The following is a 19880-nucleotide window of genomic DNA, read 5'->3' on the forward strand; positions in this document are numbered from 1 at the left end:
GCGTGTTGTGTGAATCGCTAGGATGATTATGGCTGCATTGTAAGTGATTGATATCTGGGAAGAGCCGTGGGGTGCAAAGACAAGACTCGTAAATGACGGCTGCCACGAGGTCGGCGCTCTCTCCTCCGAGCCCGCCGCGTTGTCAACTTTTCGCGACATCATCACCAGCATCCCCACGCATAGCCGTGATGTCGCAGACCGACGACAGCAATGCTACCATGAGAGGTCTCAGAAGACAGCCATCGTCGCGCAGCATATTCTCGGTCCCGGCTCCAATAAAACAGCTGTTCGACCAATTCCCACTCGTCACGTACCCTGTCAACGATTTCCCACAACGCGCTCCGCAACATCGCAATGCTCATGTGCTGTATGTCTTCACTACGGATGAAGGAGCAATACGAGGAGCGCCATCGCACAACCCAGCGTGCTTGAAGTGGCAGGTCAGTCCATATCCCCCACCTCCATACCCCATTACCGGGCTCACGCTATCACAGGTATACCTCAAGTTCTCCAAGATACCTTTCCAAGTTGCCTCCGCGAATAATCACGCCTCTCCCAGCGGCTCACTCCCTTTCTTAATTCCATCATCCTCAGATCCCTCCAAGCGAACCCAACCAGTCCCTTCCAGCAAGCTGCAACGATGGGCCATGAACAACAGTGAGAAGGCAATAGAAGAGCCTGGAGATCCGCGCTACGAAGCATATCTAAGTCTGCTAGACCATCGGATACGGAGAGCTTGGGTTCGTTGACCACAAAGGATAGTCGACCCATGGCTAACATCTTCCAGCTCTACGCCATCTATCTCTCCCCGAACTTCACCACCATCGCCGAACCCCTCTACATCCTACCCAGCTCCCGCAATTCCTTTGTGCGTCTCGCCATATCCCGCGAACTGCGTCTGGCAGCCGAGACTGAGCTCCTCAAGTTCTCAAGCATCATCAACGACGAGACGCTCTATAACCAGGCAGACGAAGCATTTGCATCGCTCGAGGCACTGCTAGGCAAGGACGATTGGTTCTTCGGCGCGCAGATACCGGGCTTGTTCGATGCTAGTGTCTTTGCGTACACGCATCTGCTATTGGATCAGAGACTGGACAAGGATTGGGTGGACACGCGTTTGCGTGACGCGCTAATGGCGCGCAGACGCCTGGTCACGCATCGAAACCGCATACTGGCTAGATATTTTGAAGAAGCGTCTTGAGTGCACGACAATATCCGTAAGCCGTAATCGAGTGTACGCTGTACGCTTGTACCATCTGCAACCGTCTTGAACATCACCAACGATTAGGTGTACGTCAACGAGGCGCATAGTTCGGCTCAGCCTACGAGGAACAAAGTCATGGCGAGTTTAGTTTGAGCGTAATCGACACCGCGGACATTTTAGCGCGACCTGGAACCTAGTAGACCTCGGGATGCAGGTATGACTCACGCTACGGGAAGCTGCACGACATATCGCCTAATTAGGCAAAGTTGGATACATGCCGGACACGCAGAGGGCGCACAGTAGTCATTGGCTACAACGAATCTCTATATAGACTTTCGTCAGGCATCCAACATCGAGCACAGCATCAGTCCTCGTAAACTTTACTCCATTTGAGATCCGTAACAACCGTCGTCATCTCTTGCGACAGCCAAAGCCAACTATACGCCACCACAAGTACAATCCATCTCTATCTTTCCTCTTCAAAAGAAAAAGACACCATTAAGCCTTGAAATCCTCTTTGGTCAACATGACGCAACCAACATCTGTTGACATGACCTTCGATACTTCCCTTGTGGACATCAATCCGCCCCCAAACGCCAATGCCTCCTTCTCAACTACGGACTCGGACTCCACATTGGACGTTGAACAACCCCTCAAGCAGACTACAGCTTCGAAAAGTACCCCCAATTCAGTCCAACACATTCCGACTCAAGCTGCCTACGATCAATGGGCTTCTGTCTACGACACCGATGGCAACATGCTGCAGGCAATTGACGATCTGGAGCTCCAAACAGTCCTTCCGGAGTTCTTGTCGCGGGTCAAGAATAGCATTGTTACGAACGAAAAGCTTTGCATCCTCGACTTGGGATGTGGGACTGGACGAAATACAGGAAAACTCGTACGCTATGATTGGGATGGAAAGAGCATGGAAGTGATTGGTCTGGATTTCTCGCAGGGTATGCTGGATGTCGCTACTAAGAAGCTAGCTACGTTGGTTGAGGGTCAAGAGAAGGTGCAACTAAGGTTGGAGTGCTGTGACTGCTTTCCAACAGTCAACGATCCATCGGCCTCTCCGTTGCCTGCTGTTCAAAGCCTGCGACCGAGCCATGCAGTCATCTCTACCCTAGTCTTAGAGCACATTCCGCTAAAGGACTACTTCGCCACGTTGTGCATGTTGCTCATGCCAGGCGGTATGGCGCTGGTGACCAACATGCATGCAGATATGGGTCGCATCAGCCAAGCCGGCTTTGTCAATGCACATGGCGTCAAGGTTCGAGGAAGTAGCTACGTCTACACAGTTGAAGAGACTGCAGCAGCAGCCAGAGCTGCTGGGCTTGATGTACTAAGCGTAGATGAGCGAGAGATGAGAAAGGAGGATGTAGAGGGTGGCGCCGTAGGCGAGAGAGGGTGGAAGTGGGTTGGTACGAAAGTTTGGTATGGCATGGTTCTCAGGAGGGTCTTGTGAGCTATCGTGAAGACAGTTGGGGTTGATACACCACCACCAACATAAGATCTTTACCTCACGAGAACCTTCACATACGACCACAGGTAAAGGAGTATACTGGATCCCGTTTGCTCTCCACACGTCAAGCCTTTGACCGGCGGACTAGTAGTTAGGTGGGTGACCACTAGCGAATCCCCGCTGTTGTATGTTTTTTGTTTTTGGCCATGAGAGAGAAAGACGAAGATGATGAGCTTATAGTAGTGCTTTACTTGGTATATACAGATTGCTATCAACGGCATACACTTTCCTAATACCCTGTGAACTAGCATCTATGTCGATACCGACGTTCAAGTCCATGTGAAGCTTATCTTGACAATATGTAATGGGTAACATACCTTATGGTCAGCAATTCGGGTAGTTTCCAAGTCGTGTAGCTGTGCGTTCTATGGTGGTATCATTCTTGCCTCAGGATTTCAGGTGCCCAGCGAGAAGAGCGGAGGATTTCCAGGATGTGCATCCATCAATGCGGCTGTGAATCCTATCGGCCTACTGAAGAAGGTCAGGCATCTACATAGACACTCTCCAGTCAATAACCTTGACCTCTTGCAGCCCGAGAAGCGGTTCTGCAGCTTAGACGTGCGTACATCTTGGTTTTAGCCCCGAACCAAAGATGTGTGGCGTGATAGAGGTAACATGAATGACAGCGGGTATTCATGGCTAGCGTCCCGAAGTCGTCTCGCTTCGTAGCTTTCTGAGCGCGGGAAGAGACCGTCAACAATAACTTGAGTAAGATGCATCGAAATCTAAGAACGAGATGAGGTATATCACTGGCCATGCAAAATGTGGAGCCTTATCTTCTGGACGCGGGATGGGGGCTGAAGCCGCCATGGGAGAGGGGACCCCAGGAAGGATCATAAACCCTGGTGGGGAAAAGACCCCATTGGTTTACCCGAGAGCGGTAACATCCTTCGACTCTGGATGCAAGAAAAAGCACTGTTGAACATGCAGTGCCCCAAATCGTATATCTGATAGCCAAATGGCTTCTGAAAGAGCGTCACTCCAGGCGATAAAGCTGAGCATTTAATGATATTACTCCCGACGGTTCGTGTAAAACGCAAACTGTAACCAGACCCCAGGAACCATCAAAAGGTATGCGGCATGCCCCGGCACCTGCAGCACACACGCATCGGGTTCGTCGCTCTTTTGAGTAGACTAATGCAGCTCGCTGCAGAGGGCTGCTGCTGCTACTACTGATCAACGATGGGACATAATGCACTCTTTCCCCTCCTAACCATGATTCTAGAGTCGCTCTGTTCTTCAACATTAGCATCTGCGACATGCCGCTCCTGTCTGAGGCATTCTTGAATGCAAAGCCAAGTTCGGTCTTCTTATTATACATACTCATACCTCTCGTGGCATACTATCTCATCTGGATCGTCTACACTCGGACCCTCCATCCACTAGCCACGGTCCCAGGGCCATTTTGGCCTTCAGTTTCACGAACATGGCTTATGTGGCACCATCACAAAGGCGATATCGACGTTGTCGAGCGCATTCTTCACAAGAAGTATGGCCCAATCATTCGAATCGCACCCGATGAAATCGTCACGACCGATACCACGGCCATTCCGTACATCTACCCGGTTCAGAAGCCACTCGAGAAAACGGACTGGTACAAACCATGGCGACCACAAGGACTGAACAGCCAACTGGATCTATTCACACAGACTAACGAAAAGGCTCACGCAGCGTACCGGCGGATCGTTGGAGGCGTATATTCACTTTCCAGTATACTGAAGAATGAATCACGGCTGGATGAGACGTTGGAACTCTTCCTCGAACGAATGGGCAGCTTCGCTGATAGCAATGAAGCATTCGATTTTGGCTTATGGCTCGAAATGTGAGTTATATTTAATCACTAGTAGGGGGGGTTTTTTTTTGGGGGGGGGGGGGGGCTGACTCGTGAATTAGGTACTCGTTTGATAGCGTTGGCGTCGCGTTCTTTGGTCAAGCTTTCGGATTCCTACAAGACAGCATCGATTACAAGGGCTACATCCGCTCGATCCATCTTGCGATGCCCTTCCTTAATGTCTTAACAGTGACCCCGTACTATATGAGGCCGTTTCTGCTTCTGATCGCTGTTTGCATTCCACGCTTACTGAGAGCTGTTCTGGCCGTAGAGGACATCAAAAAGACCGCAATCATAGAAACGAAGACAGCCACTGAGAGAGCACTCGAAGTGACGGGAAAGAGACCTGATCTGCTCTCTCAGTTGCTAGCGATCGTGCAGGAAAAGGGAGAAAAGGTAAATTACTCGCACAGAGAAATCACATCGGATATGTGGGTTGCAATGTATGTGTACTGATACCAAAACCTGGAAAAGTCACACTAAGCCTCACTAGTATGGCCGGATCGGACAGTACATCTATAACTATGCGCTCCGTTTTCTACTTCCTAATGAAGCACCCAGCGAAGCTCGAAAAAGCGCGTGCGGAAATCGATGCAGCTTTCGGGAATGGTGCACTCTCATCGCCAGTTCAATATAGTCAACTTTCTTCGCTTCCATATCTAGTAGCAACGGTCAAAGAAGCATTACGGCTGTTCTCTACCTTTGCAGTCTCGATGCCTCGGTATGCTCCTAGCCAGGGGATCACGCTTTGCGGGAAGCACATCCCTGCGGGCTATACCGTTGGAATGAACCCAGCCATCGTTTCGCATGACACTGATGTTTTTGGGGAAAATGCGCTTGAGTTTGTTCCCGAACGATGGCTGCAGAGCGAAGACCGCACGAGAGTAATGGAAAAGACGATCCTTGGCTGGGGTGCTGGGACGCGAACATGCGTCGGCAAGCCTGTAAGTTTTCCGCCATTTCACGCTGGACATTTACTAAAGATTTACAGCTTGCTTTGACCCAAATCTACAAGGTGACTGCTGAGGTTTTGCACCGTTTTGACTTTGAAATGGCACATGATCGGCCGTGGAAGACGCACAACGCTTCTTTCAACGTCCAGACTGGTGTTGAATGCAGGTTCAAGCGAAGAAAGCCAATCACAGTGTAGTTTGCTAGCTGTTTTCGACTGTTGTTACGCATGGCAGGACCAGGAGCTTGCATCGAAAGAGAAATGTGTATTCGTTCGATACAATTCAACTTGAGTTCATATGCTTCTATTCACTAACCAGAAATATATACTGCGTGCTTTCATGTATCCCTATTAGCCGTACTGAATGCCTTAATACTCCCATAAAACCGGTCGATACTATTACGCTTGTTCCAAGTAAGGATCCAGCTCTAACGTCTTGACCCACGCATGTTCGTCAATATCACCCTCCAGCTCTGTCACGCCAGCGTGTAATTTTGGTTTCCGACCTTTCAACTCCTATGTAGCTACTTCCGGAGACTTACTTCTTTTTCTTGTTCCTGCGCTTACCGCCCGACTTGGCCTCCGACTTGGAGCCTGTGCCGGTCCTCGGAGGACTCTCACTGGAAGAAGCAGGATTCAAGATGTTTGACAAAGATGACCGACGAGGTGCGGGAGGAGGGGTAGCTGGGTTCATGATATCGGGATATGGACGAGTGCGTGCATTTGACCCCGTAGGTTCTGTTCCTCGTCTTGAAGGTAATGGATAGTCTCTTGTGGACCCAGTTTCTGTTGACTGAATCGCCGTAGACTGGTTTCTCGATGGTTCCCTTGTTGCCTTTTGTTTAGCTGCTTGTTGTTGAGTGTGCTTGGTGATCGGATCTAGGTATCGGGGTGATGCGCGATCATCCTCCGCTTCATTTCCAGCATAGTGTGATGGTTTATATGGAATAGATGAACCTGCATGATAGCCATGTTGTGTTGTCGCTCTACCATAGGCGTCGTATGCATTTGTGCTCCCCTGTGGAGTGTTGTCATAAGTATTAGAAGCAGCTTGTTGTGTAGGCAGCGGTGGCGCTATTGGGTACTGAATTTCTGGGCCCTGCTGCGTAAAGTACGGTGCTGTTGTAATAAGGCCTGCAGGGTTTCCTAGGGGAGGTTGTCGTGGGAGGGGTTTGCCTGCCGAACTTGTAGAGACTACCCTTGGCCTGCTCTCCCTTTTAGGAGGCGCCGGTTCCAATTGTTGCTGACGGTGCTTTTTACATCGGTCACAGGACATAAAGTTCTTGAACCCAATTTCAAGACTATGACCTTCGATTTCCTTACCATTTCTGACGGCTTCCTGGTTGTTTGCACTCACAACGGGAGGGCAGTAGTTCCATATCCATTCGTTGAATTCTCTTGGTCCGTCTTGATTGAAAGGAGGATTCGTATCACTTCCGCAATATTTGCAACGATACCTCCACCGTTTGCACATAATCAGCAAGGGCAAAGTGGGGTTGAGGCGCTGATAATGGTTGGTTGGCGGTGGAAAGTATAGTCAGAGTGTCTTCTCAGCTCTGAAGTACCGCGAAGTATTGTTGTACTGTGGTTCTCTGGATAGTTTATTGAATGTGATGCTACAAATTGTACTCGAGTCAATCGAGGAGTGGTAAAGTTCCAGGTAAGTAGTAATGTCAGTGTGTTGTTTCGAGAGAACAAGAGCAAGAGGAAGCGAGCGAATGTAACGTTTTATAGACTTTATGAATCCACCGCCTTCACTTGTTATACTGTGATATACGAGAATAAGGTGGCCATATTCTATATCTTTCATAAGTGGTTCTTGAATGTAAAGGAGGAGATGTTGAGTTAGCCAAGGGAGTTTGTTAGGTAAGGTGTCATTATACGACTTCACATACCTGCTCTTGAATGTCGACCGAAACAGCCGTGCTCGGACTAGCATTCATGCTATTAGATACGTCAAGTTCAACTTCGTAAACACTCGACTATTCACCGATCATGCGAGTCTCAACGATGATTTTGTATTCCGACCGATGAAGGTATCACGTTCCGGTACCAGACATAAACTCGGCATACTGCGAACCAATCTAAGGTAGTAACAGAATGAGGGATGGAGTGAGTGCGACCGAGACTTTTAAGACTGGAAGAGCTTATAGCAAACGAGCTACAGAAGACGGCGCACATGAGATTGCGGGACAAAATACGTGTAAATCACCCTGAAGACAGTCCAGTTGAAAGATGCGCTGTAGTCAGCTATTGATTTCTCCAGGAGAACTGCAGGGTCCGCTGTTTTGCCCAATCGCAGGTCATGATGACGTCAACCTATGTTCGTGATCTGATGTGCGTCTTGTCAACTTCGGCATTCGAGACGCCGAAAACTCTTTCTAAACGGCGATTATATTCGGCGACTTTGGCGAGCTATTTAATCATACATACTCCCAGCAGCAAAAGTTCAACCGCACAACCAACTACGAATTGAAGCCTCAAGTGCAGATCACCACCAGCAAGACAACAACAACGAGACAAGATGGACTCGCTTCCGGTAACCAACAAGACGGCTGGGGAGCCGGAAAGTACTTATAACAGTACACTTGAGGCCGGTGCTGGGATGACTCAGGCAAGTCCATCAGCTCTCTCTGACAATGACTCTACTGACTTGGTCAGAACTTCGCTCCAGTCAAGAGGATCTGCGCGCATCTCAACGCGTTCCATGCATATGCCCATGATCCAAAGCGCGATGCAGTCGAAGCCAACCACTACTGCGCGCACTTGAACGATGAAGTCCGCCAGTGTATCCTCTACGACTCTCCCGAAAAGGGCGCACGAATCATTGGAATTGGTAAGCTATCCAGCTCTCGGGCCGCGCAGCTCACTACTAAACCAGTGTGCAGAATACATGATCTCCCCCAAGCTCTACGAGACACTCGATGCCGAAGAGCAAAAGCTCTGGCATTCGCACGTCTTCGAAGTAAAGTCAGGCATGCTAATCATGCCACGTCCAGCAGGCGTCCCAGAGGCGGCGTGGGAAGTAGCCGAGAATAGAGAGATGGAAGAGGTTGTCGAGCTGTACGGCAAGATCTACCATCTCTGGCAGACGGACCGGGGCGACAAACTGCCATTGGGCCCACCTCAGTTGATGACGAGTTATACGGCGGCGGACCAGATGCCGGACTTTGAAAAGAGGGTCAAGGAAAGAGACGAGAGATTTGGCAGCGATTACCAGAGGAAGAAGGGAGTCAGAGAGTATATCGAGGTGCCGAAGATCCACGAGAATGCTGACGCGACATGGGCAAAGGGGGGTATCGGACACTAGGTACAGCGGTCGGAGGAGACAGTAGAGTTTGTGCATTTGCGAGGCGTCGTTGGGGCGTGATGCGCGGCGTGGGTGTGCGAGGAATAGGGTGCCAGTAGTTAGCCGACGCGCGACAGCAGCGTCTGGGCTGCTCTTGAATGCCATGTCTTTATGAACCGGTCGTGTTCTGCACCACCTCAATACCTGCTGGATCTTTCTTCTCACGCCCCATTAGTCTTCCCAGTACATCCCTCTCTCTATCGCCATCTTCGGCATCGCTCGCGCTGTCGTCGTCGCTGTTCGCGTTGGGGTCTTTCTCCTCGAGTACGCCTAATCCAAGATCCTAGACACAGTCAGCAGCGTCCTGCGAAACAGCGGGAAACAAGTACTCGCCATCTCGATGTATGGCTCTCCCTCGTCATGTGCGTCGGGAGAGTCCAAGCTCTTGAGTGTTCCCGCCTTCTTCTGTGCCTCCAACTCTTCATTCGCCGCCTTCAACTGCGGTAAAAAGTCCTTGAGAAAACCACGAATGTCGGGTCCTAGCTCTTCCTCGCCCAACCTCATAATCGGCTTCTTTCCCCTGTTTGCGCGCAGGTTTACAATGCCGTCTTGTGATGTTGGCTCCTCAAGCTCCATGTCTGTGTTCTCGCCGTCGCCGCTGTCTGCGTCGTCGTCTTCTTTCTCGCTTGAGCTCTCGTCGCTGCTGGGTTCTTCGCTCGATTCGGACAACTCGCTGTCGCTATCCGAGGAACCAAAGTCGCTTGCATTCGTCGTAGAGTCGGCTGCAGCATTGGTGGATGCCAGGGCCGAGTCGGAGGACATGGAGGGCGGCGAAGATTCGGGTTCGTTGGAGAAGCGCACGCGTTTGCTGCGGTGCGCGACAGCCTCATGGATGTACGGCGACGACATGCTGTCCGGTATTGTCTGCTACGAGCAATGCTAACAGGCGCTGTTGGAGTTTGTCTAGGCGTTTTGGAAGTGGGTTATAAAAGTCTGGGGAAAAAGTCGGGCAAGATTCAGTTTCGGGCCCACGGGTGCACATCTCTCGCGGAATGGTACCGAGTGGGCGAAGACCATTGCGCTACGTCACTGCCCTCGCCAGCACATATGGCCTCAAGGCCAATACTGAACCACATGTCCAAAGAGCACATGCTAAGCTGTGTATACAAGTACCGTCTACCCCGTAGCATGCTCCACAGACAACGCATGCGGCTCTAGATTGGCCTGAGGCGGAAGCGACTCGTTGGTGTCAACAGGGGTCGTGAAACGGCGTCTTGAAACGTAGTTAGGGCGGGCGCCTGCATGGCTGACTTGTAGTCTCCGGGGGGTTAAGCCTCTTAAAGGTCCAGCTGGCCTCGTACATATCTGACCTCACCTCTCCTTGTCAATCTTTACCATCTCACCGTCGTGCTGTCCCGCTGTACCTGCTCGTGTGTCTCCTGTCTCTGTCCTTGCCAGAGTCGGTGTGTCGCTGCCCCACTTCGGACCGTCACAGGTCTTCACCAAGGGTATTGCATTGGTGTCTTTACAAGACAAGTTTAATATCGACTTTAGGTATGTATTGATTCTCTCGTATCCCCGTCTTCTCGGTGTCGTCCATTCCATGGTCTCATTTTCGTCTTGCCACTGCATCAAGATTCGTCCTTGGCCTTTGATATACCCCGATTGCAATCCTCGCTCAATCCTGCGGTTCATCGCTCATGAGCTTTGCACATGAACTCGACGGTTCTACGCCTCGCCTACCTCTATCAATATGCCCATGTCGTCTGCTTTCGTCAGGCCCAACGCTGGACGCTGGTTGGCCCATTCGTCTTCACCTCCCACCTTCACCTTCACCACGACGATGCTTTGCGCTTTTCGAGCGGAGCACACAATAGAGCTGCCTGCTTTTGTTCGTCTTTACGAATGGGTGGCTGGACAGACGCGTGAAAACCTTTCAATTGCTCGTCCTTGACCTTTCCTCCTCCATTACACTCTGGCTCTTCACACCTTTCCACAAGTCTGCAAACCGTCCTCTATCAGTTTTCTATGTTTATTCCAAGACTCTCAGTCAGAATCTATTTTCTCTACATCATCTATTTTACACTATATTTACATCCAACACCATGACTATGGACGAGACCATTCGTATCATCAGCATGCTCAGGGCTTCTGCTGCTCACAACGCTGACCATGACAAGATCAGCGAGCGTGAAGCCTTCTTCGCCTCAGCCAACGAATCCGGCCAAAAGCTTAGGACCGTTGCCGCTGCGCGCAAGCCCTTCTCGGTCCTGCTCCTTGAAGGCCTCATACACGCGACCAAGCACGGCGTGCCTTACCCCAGCGATCCCCTAACATACGAGTCCAGGGTCAGCATTGATCGCATACTCGTCGCTCTTAACAAGGCCATTCCCCGTGACGCAGACGTCGTCTTCCCCAACGTTCAGTCCAAGGACAATACCCAGGACCTCGCCAACGACCTAGCTATCGAGAATAGCAAGCGCATCTTCACCGCACATTCCGACATCAAGGAACTCGAGCTCATCAGCAGTAATCTCGGCATCCCCGTCACAACTCCTACCATGGCTGGCCGCTTCCCGGTGCTCAGCACCTCGGACCTCCCCAAGGCATCGGCGGAGGAGCAGTCCGCCACAGCATCACCTGCACGCGGCACCGCCATGCTCAACAACATCTTCAAGTCGGTGCGAGTTCCCGAGTTCCGCTTCAAGTGGATGTTTTGGGCAGAGAAGGGTCAGCAGGCCGCGCCCAAGGACAAGGTGGCTTCAGAAGAGTACCTCACCCGGCCCAAGCCGCTCGGAGACCAGATTGTGTCCGTCAAGGAGTTCTACCAGCACTTCAACAACATACCGGTGGAGAATCTCAAGCTGAGAGACTCGATACACCTCTTCCACCTGGGCGTGAAGCCGGTATGGGAAGATCCACGGAATACGCGCGGCGGCGCATGGTACTTCAAGGTCAGCAAGGATCTGGCGGCGCAGTTCTGGCACGAGATGTGCCTGCTTGCCGTCGGCGACGTCTTGCAGGGGGCCGTCGAGACCAAGCGTGCTTGTGAGTCGTCTTCTCTTGGTCACTCACACATGTTAGATGCTAACTGCTCACCAGCCTTCAACGACGACATTTGCGGAATTTCGTACAGTGTTCGCTGGAACGCTGTCCAGATTGCCGTGTGGAACCGGGACGCAGAGAACGAGGATGGCCGGCAGAAGCTTCTGGCCGTCATCCTCGATAAGCTGTCGGAGGAGCTCCGGCCGAAGAAGGAGGACAGCTACTGGTACAAGGCGCACAAGGAGCACAAGGGTTTCATCGAGCAGTAATGGCTTTGCCGTGTGCCAGTAGCTGTTGCTCGGGTTGAGACGGGATAGATGGTCGAGGTAGTGGAGGTGAGGGGTGGGTGAGAAGTTGATAGAAGGGCTTTAGGCCACACGTGTATGCATACCCCCAATGGGCATTTATGGAAGCCTCAATAAAGATATGGCAACTCGTCCAGCGTGTTCGTGTACCTTTCAATCGTGGTGGTGTAGCCATGCGCCAATCACAGGCCTGGCCCGCCGCATAAGCACAGACCAGGCGGGTGTGGTAGAAGCATCATGCACTTGTCACGATTCTCCGCATCGTGCCAGCCGCCGCCGCCTCAGCAACAACACGCCCTCACACTCCGCCCACCATGGCCGCGATACCCACCTCCCTCTTCCGCTGGGTCGTCCCGGCTGCCATCGGCGCCAGCGTGGTGCAGAGCTCTCTCTACGACGTCAAGGGCGGAACCCGCGCCGTCATCTTCGACCGTCTGTCCGGAGTCAAGGAAAACGTCGTCAACGAGGGCACACACTTCTTGGTACCGTGGCTGCAGCGCGCAATCGTCTTCGATGTCAGGACCCGGCCCCGGAACATTAGCACCACGACCGGGTCCAAGGACTTGCAGATGGTCACGCTTACACTGAGGGTGCTGCATCGCCCAGAGGTCAAGCAGCTGCCTAAGATCTACCAAGTGCGTCTATCCCCTCACCCGCGCGTATAGCGATACAACACCCCAAGCGACTACGGCTAATACGTTCTGTTTTGTAGAATCTCGGTCTCGACTACGACGAGCGTGTCCTGCCCTCGATCGGTAACGAAGTCCTCAAGGCCATCGTTGCCCAGTTCGACGCCGCAGAACTCATTACGCAGCGAGAGGCCGTCTCCAACCGCATCCGAGCCGACCTGCTCAAGCGCGCCAACGAGTTCAACATTGCCCTCGAAGACGTCTCCATCACGCACATGACTTTCGGTAAGGAATTCACAAAGGCCGTCGAAGAGAAGCAGATCGCACAGCAAGAAGCCGAGCGTGCGCGCTTCATTGTAGAGAAGGCCGAGCAAGAGAGGCAAGCCAACGTCATCAGGGCCGAGGGTGAAGCCGAGGCTGCCGACACAATCTCAAAGGCCGTGGCAAAGAGTGGTGACGGTCTGGTGTTGATTAGGCGCATTGAGACACAGAAGGATATTGCGCAGATGCTCGCGAGGAACCCCAACATCAGCTATCTGCCTGGTGGCAACTCTGGTGGCAGTGGTGGCGGTTCGAGTGGTGGCAGCTTTTTGTTGGGCCTGAGGTCATGATTGCCAAAGGGCACATGAGGCCGACGGAAGGGTGGATAGGAAAGAGATGGGCAAAAGGAAAAACAAACGCTTAACCAGCGTGGTTGCTGTACAACATATTGACATGAGCGATAACACTTCTCCTCAGACCAAGGAACTGGGTCTCTTCTCATGCATCTTCTTTCATCTCTCCACACAAACATGACTGCCCCAATGCGCAGCGCCCACATGTCAAAATGCTTCACCCTCATTACTCAGCATGCTTCGAGAACTGACAGCTTACACATAATGCTCACGGAACAAACCATCGACAAATGGAGAGACGAGTGCGAGATAGTCGCAGAAACTCAAATACTACACCTCGGCGCCTGTTTGACACAACGCTCGCCTGAGGCCTATCAGGTTTCGGTAGCCAACACTCCGCCCAGAGACTCAAAACTTGTTCATGCAATGCCTGAAGGAAACAAGCTTCCGAAGCCGTTGAGGCCGCACGTCAAAGCTCGCACACATGGCCTCCATTTGGACAATCGGTCATCCGTACTTGGACTCGGTGCGAACATGTCGCGATGTTTCGGCCTGGAGTTGTGGGGATGTTTCGTGTGGCGCTGGGTTATACGCTGGGATCGCCCAGGCAAAGTGTGTCGAGTTGGTCAACACCTATAGTTAGAAATAGTGATTCACTGTGTCCATTTGCGAGACGAAGCCCTGGAGGACATTCCTTGCCTGAACACTTTCTTCTTTCCACGCCACCATCACCATCACCCCATGCTCTATATCTGTCTTTTCAATCCTGCCCTCTTTGACCCGAACATCACCCGCAATCACATCCAGCGATGAGACGTCACGCAAGATCCATGTTCCAGCTCGTTTCGGAAGGCTGTTGCACCATCATGGCGGGGGAGCCTCGTTACATCCTGGCCGCAGATGTTGCCGAATCGGACTATAGACGTCAAGCGGTCAACGATACCTCCCAATGGTCTCTGAAAGTTCCACATGAAGAAGCCACCGGTTCTGGAGAAACATGGGCTTCTCTCAAGGCAGCGACAAAACAATGGCGGTCAAACGGCGTCAACACGGCACATTCGTAGGTGCCTACCTATAGGGTTCTTGTGCAGGACAGACAGAGCAGCTGCGCCACACCACTGATATCATGCGTGACCTTGTCATTTGCTAGGCTGGAGGAAACGATAGGACAAGAGTGGTGGTCTCGGGTCTGGCGTTGATGCCCCAGGCTAAGAAGCGGCAGGCTGTCGTGGCTGTGCACTTCAACAAGCTGTCAGCCGGCGAATCACGCAGGGTGTGGCCGTACAGCGTGGCTTGACACTCCCCTTTCACCAAGGCAGGCTCACCGGCAGGCTCTCTCCAGTGTGCTCCGCCCGTGGATGTTCCAAGTATACATACTAGCCACGGACCTAAGAGGCGAAGGTTGCGTACACGTCTCTTCTTACGTCTTCGGACCGCCCGTCTCGCTTAGCAATGGCGACCCAACAGCGCAACAAGCAAACGAGCATCATCCTCACCTTTAGGATTCTTCAATTTGTCAAGCAGCTTCGCCGACGTGTCAAGCCGCGTGTGCACGATGGCTCAATCGATGCGAATGCCCTTGGCGGCAGACTTTCGCCAAGCCTTCGGAGTATTGCCAACCGTCTATCGCGGATCAGCGTCCAGGATACGAAGCAGTTGCGTCGTGTCGCCCATCGCATCTGCAAGAGTCAGCACAAGGACCCCAAGTTGAAGCGATCGTCGCGCAAGCTGCAGACGCCGGGTCCGGCTGCTCCCGCAAGTCGAAACCTAGGGGATGAGGTGCAACAGTACGTTCACGTAAACTTTTGTTTAGTTTCAACTACTGAACCTGCGGCCCTAGTATGCTTCGCTCCGTCGACGGCAAGCTCCATGCCGCGGGAAACACCTTCTCGTCTATTGCGGGTAGCAACAAACTCTTCCTCAAACACCATAATACGCCGATCTTTGAGGCTTGTTCCCTGAACGAGACGATCCAGATCCTCGTGGCAGTACACGAAGCGATCAACGTGCTTGCGGAGTGTCGCCGGCAGTATGGTGACGACTGGCTCTTGGCCCAAGGGCTTGACGCTGGACTCATCCTTGACGACAACTTCATCGCCAACTATGAGCATCTGCTGCTGCGACTGCAGACAGACCTCATTAGAGCCTTGGCACAAAAGGTATTCAAGGAGCTACTCGATGGCGATCATGACAAGAAGCAGCGCAAACTACTAGCCTGGTTCACCGAATTCGCCGAGAAGCCGCAAGCTCTCAGTACCTTTCCATGGACCATCAAACCCTCGCTAGCTGTACTGTGGGGGGTGTGCTGGATGTTCTATGGAAAGTCTGTGGACGAACAGACGAACCGCAACAAAGACCGCGTGCGATACGACGCAGTGCTACAAACCCTCAACCTTCCGTGGGATACAGGTGCATCGTCAGACTGTACGTGTTACATCTCTCTTCGCCCAATGAGGCTTTCTACCCAAGTGGACAAAGTGGTTAAGGTTTGTGGCTGTCCCGTCAATCGGTGCTAACGCATTACAGACCTAAGCCTCGGCCGTGAGCTGATTGGCGAACAGCCGCAGCATGCAACGCATGCGACAAACGTCGATGTGGGGCATGATCTGTTCCAGGCACGAAACACGGAAACCTGGGAGCCCGATCTGAGTTCGGATGGTCTTACGAGCAGGCTGCCAGTCTTGACGGTTAGTCAGGCTGGAGGAGCGGCGCCGTCGCCGCGACCAAGTGAGTGCCTAGTGTCCCGTGTTCGTTTGAGTTGAGTCACGAACGTCTACCTACCCTGGTTTCAGGCTGGAGTAATCCGTACCTAGGTAGCGGCAGCTAACAGAGTCAAATCCAGATACTTATTATCGCCCTGCCGCCCAAGACTATCAGGCAGTTCCGCCCGTTAATTTTTATTTGCCTCAAGATCCAGGCATTGCTGCGCCACCTCTAACGGCCTTTCCGCACCTGGGCTCCGACCATAATTCTTGGCATCCATATTCGTTGCCACCACAAGACCGTCCGCGTCATCTAATCACATCTACTCAAGTCTCGGGACTAAGAGTCACCGGAGCGGCGGAAAGCAATCTCTTTGCTCAGCCACAAACCGACTTCGCGTCTTCTGGTATATATCGACCAAATCGCCAGCCTGAGGCCCGGCAACAGTACTACAACCCCGAATTCTTCCCCATATACGACCAGAACATCATGGCCGAACTATCTCCAAATCCCGCTCCTATCCAAGTCCCGCACGAGCACAAGCGGAATATCTCCATCAACTCACTTACCGACATGCCTACTCCCGTCAGCATGAGCGGCCCCCGGTCTCCCCTTACATCTCCGACTGCTGGCGAACGACCGATCATAACCACAAGCCCGCCACGAAGTCACAGCAGGGCAATTTCTGTGGATTCCTCACAAGATGGCGATGACGACGGATCGTTACGGAAGAACCACAGCTACAAACGCGCCGAAGAACCGCCGCGCAACGAGGACGGCAAGATGGTGTGCAAGTATCAAGAGTGCCGGGGTACATCTTTCGACCGGAAATGCGAGTGGAGGTAGGTGCTTCTAAGTTCCGCTCTAACAACAATTTTTGACTAACTTTGCCACAGCAAGCACATGGACAAACATGACCGACCTTACAAGTGCAGCGCCAAGGGTTGCGAGAAACTCCAAGGCTTCACGTACAGCGGCGGCCTTCTTCGTCACGAACGTGAAGTTCACAAGATGCACGGTGGTACCAAGAAATCTCTCTTCTGCCCCTTCCACGACTGCAAACGCAGCTCAGGCGCCGGCTTCACGCGGAAGGAGAACCTGGCTGAGCATGTTCGCCGCGTACACCGGAGAACATCAATGTCAGCAGACATGCATGGCTTGATCATCCGCCGCGACATGGTCCGGCGCGAGATGGAAGACTCACCCATCGCTGAGTCACGAGCGTCGGAGTCACCTTACAACCGCCCCATGGAGTACCGTGAGGAGGAGGACCTGAGTCTCAAGCGCAAGCGAGTAGGCTCTGACTCTGGTGTCTCGGACCGTGGCAACGACGAGATGCGCTCCGAGATCAAGCGTCTTCGACAGGAGAATGAGGAGAAGGACTTGCGACTACGGCAACTAGAGCAAGCTGTCATGGCTTTGCAGCAGAGTCACAGGTAATGATGAGCTGCTTTTGGGTCCCTTCGTATTATTGGCGTTGAGGTCATTGGGTGCATTTTCACGGCGCACTCTCGCAGCCTCGTTCTCTGTTTCATAACTTGTCGCTCACTGTACATATTACTGGAGCGTTTTCCTGTACCACTCTAAACTGTAATGTTTCCTTTACCGTATACGCACTCCGAGCATGGCTGGTACATGCTCATCTACGAAAGCTATGATACCAAAGACTGCGATGGATTGGATAGGAGAAGGACATGGAGGAAGTTTTAGATGATACCTCACTCAGACTGGAGAAGGATACATAGAATATGCCACTCATAATCCGACAAAAAAAAACAGCTCACAACCCAAATTCTGCCTGCTCTAGCATTCCAACTACGTGATGCTCTTGTTCGTTGCGTGAGGTTGATGTTGGCTTTGGCTTTCGGCCCCCAATAACGATGTACGCTCTAGCCTCGATCGCAACACTTTCCCGTATGTCATGCCTAGCGGGGTTGCCTTACCCGCGAAGTTTGGTAATAAAAGGGCGCGTGCGCTGGCTGCCTAGATAGACGTTCGCATATGCCCAGGCAACCGTGCCGCTATCATACCCATGATGGGTATAGTATCCGAGTACGCGATACGACTGTACACTGCAAGACGACCGGGCTATACTGTAGTATGGCATCATCAATACCCGTTGCAAACTTGCTCATCTTCTAATCCGCAGCATCCGGCTTATTGTCTCGTCCGAATTTTTGATCATGTTGCCTTCCTTTACAATTGGTGATCCGACGGACTCCGCACGGAGTCAACGGACATGACCCAATTGCCTAGTCCGCCTTTTCGTCCACATGATTTTCTCAACGGAAGCATTGTGGCCATGTTTCGTTGGGGGGCATTGAGAACCGGGAATGGAATATGACTCCCCGCCCCCGTCTACCCAACAACGTCGTTGTCGTAGCTTGATTGGGCGCCCGGCGGAGCATGTGACAGCGTGTTAGCGCGTTCGGTGGAACATGTTACGTGTCTTGATGCCTGGTATGCCGTGTCTTGCCGCAGCTGGAAAGGCGGAAGGGCGGATGGGTGGAGATGCGATGGTGTGGGCATTGGATAGATTATGTCAAGAGTGGGAATGAGAAGTGTGGCGGTGCTGGCCTAGATCGCGCAAGTCGTGCAAGGTGGCAAGGGTGCATTATCGTGGCGTTGGTGCCTAGCGGCGGCGATCATACGCGTTGGACCTGCATGCGCGCGCGACACACTCTTCTTGCACCGCGGTTGTTCGCGCGACGTCATTGCGCTGGCGTCGTCTTCTTCGCCATGCCTTCCTCGGACGCGACATCACACCTCCATGAATCGCAGTGATATTATCGCAGTATGCGACTTTCGGTTTCACGGTCCTGCGCAGCTCTGCCTGCGCATTGCCACGACGCCTCTTGACTGTGCCGCAGTCATCCGTCGCCTTTTGCGCCGCTGACCATGAGTACACAGCATACAGCATGCCGCACTTTCTCCCGTGCTCACACATGAGCTCTCGCCATCCACTGTGCACTCAGACATGTATGTCCATTCGCCTTAATGGACTACGACGTCTACTACGTCACCAAACCGATCCGCATATCACGCCTGCCACAACCACCTTACCGCTTCCTAAGCATTGTCTGGCATACCACTATGCCTTACTTTGTGGACACAAGAGAAGGATACACTACTGAAGAGTGCTGGCTAGTCCCCATCCGAACCAATAAGTGCTGCTCGCTGCCACAAGCTTGGATATGCCGAGTATACATCCGAAAGCACTGCTCATTCTTGCACATACGACCATAGGACACTGAAAATTAGGCTTCCCGTCCGCTCAGCCATATACAAGCAGTGTACCGGCGGATTAGTAGTTAGGTGGGTGACCACTAGCGAATCCCCGCTGTTGTATGTTTTTTGCTATCCTTTTTGACTACATGCACACGTCCTTCAGTTATTGCCAGATCCAAGTCCGGTCCATCACGGAGTACAGGCCTACAAAGTGGCAAGATTCCCTCCTAGCGAAGACAATCAGTAGAGTGTAGTATAAAGGTGAAGAGTATCACTTTGGGGAGTAGGCCTAGGTATCAACGTAACACACTGTAAACACCCTGGGGAAAATTTCACAGCATGCGACCGATAAGGATATCAATCCTCGCGCTGTAATTGTGAGGAAACATACGCGGAACCAGTGGCCGCGTCTCTTCTTCGACTAGAAGCGCGAACCCCAGGCTACTAGAGAAGAACATGTTCAAGGTACTTCAGGTGAAGGACGGCAAAGACACTAACATTTCCATTCCATCGACCAGTACATCTCCCTCCACATCTTCATGGCAAAATTTAACTTTC

General features: G+C 52.3%; 8 protein-coding genes across 8 annotated transcripts; 7 read left to right on the forward strand and 1 right to left on the reverse strand.

The window, feature by feature from the left end:
• Positions 1–188: 188 nt before the first annotated feature.
• Positions 189–1201, forward strand: ACET3X_004340 (uncharacterized protein; the record flags this gene model as incomplete). The annotated part of the gene is made up of 3 exons (XM_069450533.1): positions 189–440; positions 495–740; positions 788–1201. The coding sequence occupies 3 exons, from the start codon at positions 189–191 to the stop codon at positions 1199–1201; spliced, it is 912 nt and encodes a 303-aa protein (XP_069308318.1).
• A 529-nt stretch (positions 1202–1730) lies between these two features.
• Positions 1731–2669, forward strand: ACET3X_004341 (uncharacterized protein; the record flags this gene model as incomplete). Its single annotated transcript, XM_069450534.1, has 1 exon — positions 1731–2669. One exon carries the CDS (start codon positions 1731–1733, stop codon positions 2667–2669), a length of 939 nt encoding a protein of 312 aa, XP_069308319.1.
• Positions 2670–3980: 1311 nt separating this feature from the next.
• On the forward strand, positions 3981–5832 carry ACET3X_004342 (uncharacterized protein). Its single transcript, XM_069450536.1, has 4 exons — positions 3981–4548; positions 4620–5000; positions 5051–5501; positions 5549–5832. The coding sequence occupies exons 1-4, from the start codon at positions 3986–3988 to the stop codon at positions 5705–5707; spliced, it is 1554 nt and encodes a 517-aa protein (XP_069308320.1). The 5' UTR covers positions 3981–3985; the 3' UTR covers positions 5708–5832.
• A 2201-nt stretch (positions 5833–8033) lies between these two features.
• Positions 8034–8819, forward strand: ACET3X_004343 (uncharacterized protein; the record flags this gene model as incomplete). Its single annotated transcript, XM_069450537.1, has 3 exons — positions 8034–8123; positions 8171–8345; positions 8398–8819. 3 exons carry the CDS (start codon positions 8034–8036, stop codon positions 8817–8819), a joined length of 687 nt encoding a protein of 228 aa, XP_069308321.1.
• A 148-nt stretch (positions 8820–8967) lies between these two features.
• Positions 8968–9707, reverse strand: ACET3X_004344 (uncharacterized protein; the record flags this gene model as incomplete). Its single annotated transcript, XM_069450538.1, has 2 exons — positions 8968–9141; positions 9192–9707. The coding sequence occupies 2 exons, from the start codon at positions 9705–9707 to the stop codon at positions 8968–8970; spliced, it is 690 nt and encodes a 229-aa protein (XP_069308322.1).
• A 1196-nt stretch (positions 9708–10903) lies between these two features.
• ACET3X_004345 (uncharacterized protein) lies at positions 10904–12112 on the forward strand (the record flags this gene model as incomplete). The annotated part of the gene is made up of 2 exons (XM_069450539.1): positions 10904–11846; positions 11901–12112. 2 exons carry the CDS (start codon positions 10904–10906, stop codon positions 12110–12112), a joined length of 1155 nt encoding a protein of 384 aa, XP_069308323.1.
• A 292-nt stretch (positions 12113–12404) lies between these two features.
• On the forward strand, positions 12405–13521 carry ACET3X_004346 (uncharacterized protein). The gene is made up of 2 exons (XM_069450540.1): positions 12405–12783; positions 12861–13521. Exons 1-2 carry the CDS (start codon positions 12463–12465, stop codon positions 13386–13388), a joined length of 849 nt encoding a protein of 282 aa, XP_069308324.1. The 5' UTR covers positions 12405–12462; the 3' UTR covers positions 13389–13521.
• A 1234-nt stretch (positions 13522–14755) lies between these two features.
• ACET3X_004347 (uncharacterized protein) lies at positions 14756–17534 on the forward strand (the record flags this gene model as incomplete). The annotated part of the gene is made up of 5 exons (XM_069450541.1): positions 14756–15178; positions 15232–15815; positions 15918–16118; positions 16234–16936; positions 16991–17534. Exons 1-5 carry the CDS (start codon positions 14844–14846, stop codon positions 17532–17534), a joined length of 2367 nt encoding a protein of 788 aa, XP_069308325.1. The 5' UTR covers positions 14756–14843.
• Positions 17535–19880: the final 2346 nt, after the last annotated feature.

This window comes from Alternaria dauci, chromosome 3 (genome assembly GCF_042100115.1).
Source record: "Alternaria dauci strain A2016 chromosome 3, whole genome shotgun sequence".
Classification (NCBI taxonomy): domain Eukaryota; kingdom Fungi; phylum Ascomycota; class Dothideomycetes; order Pleosporales; family Pleosporaceae; genus Alternaria; species Alternaria dauci.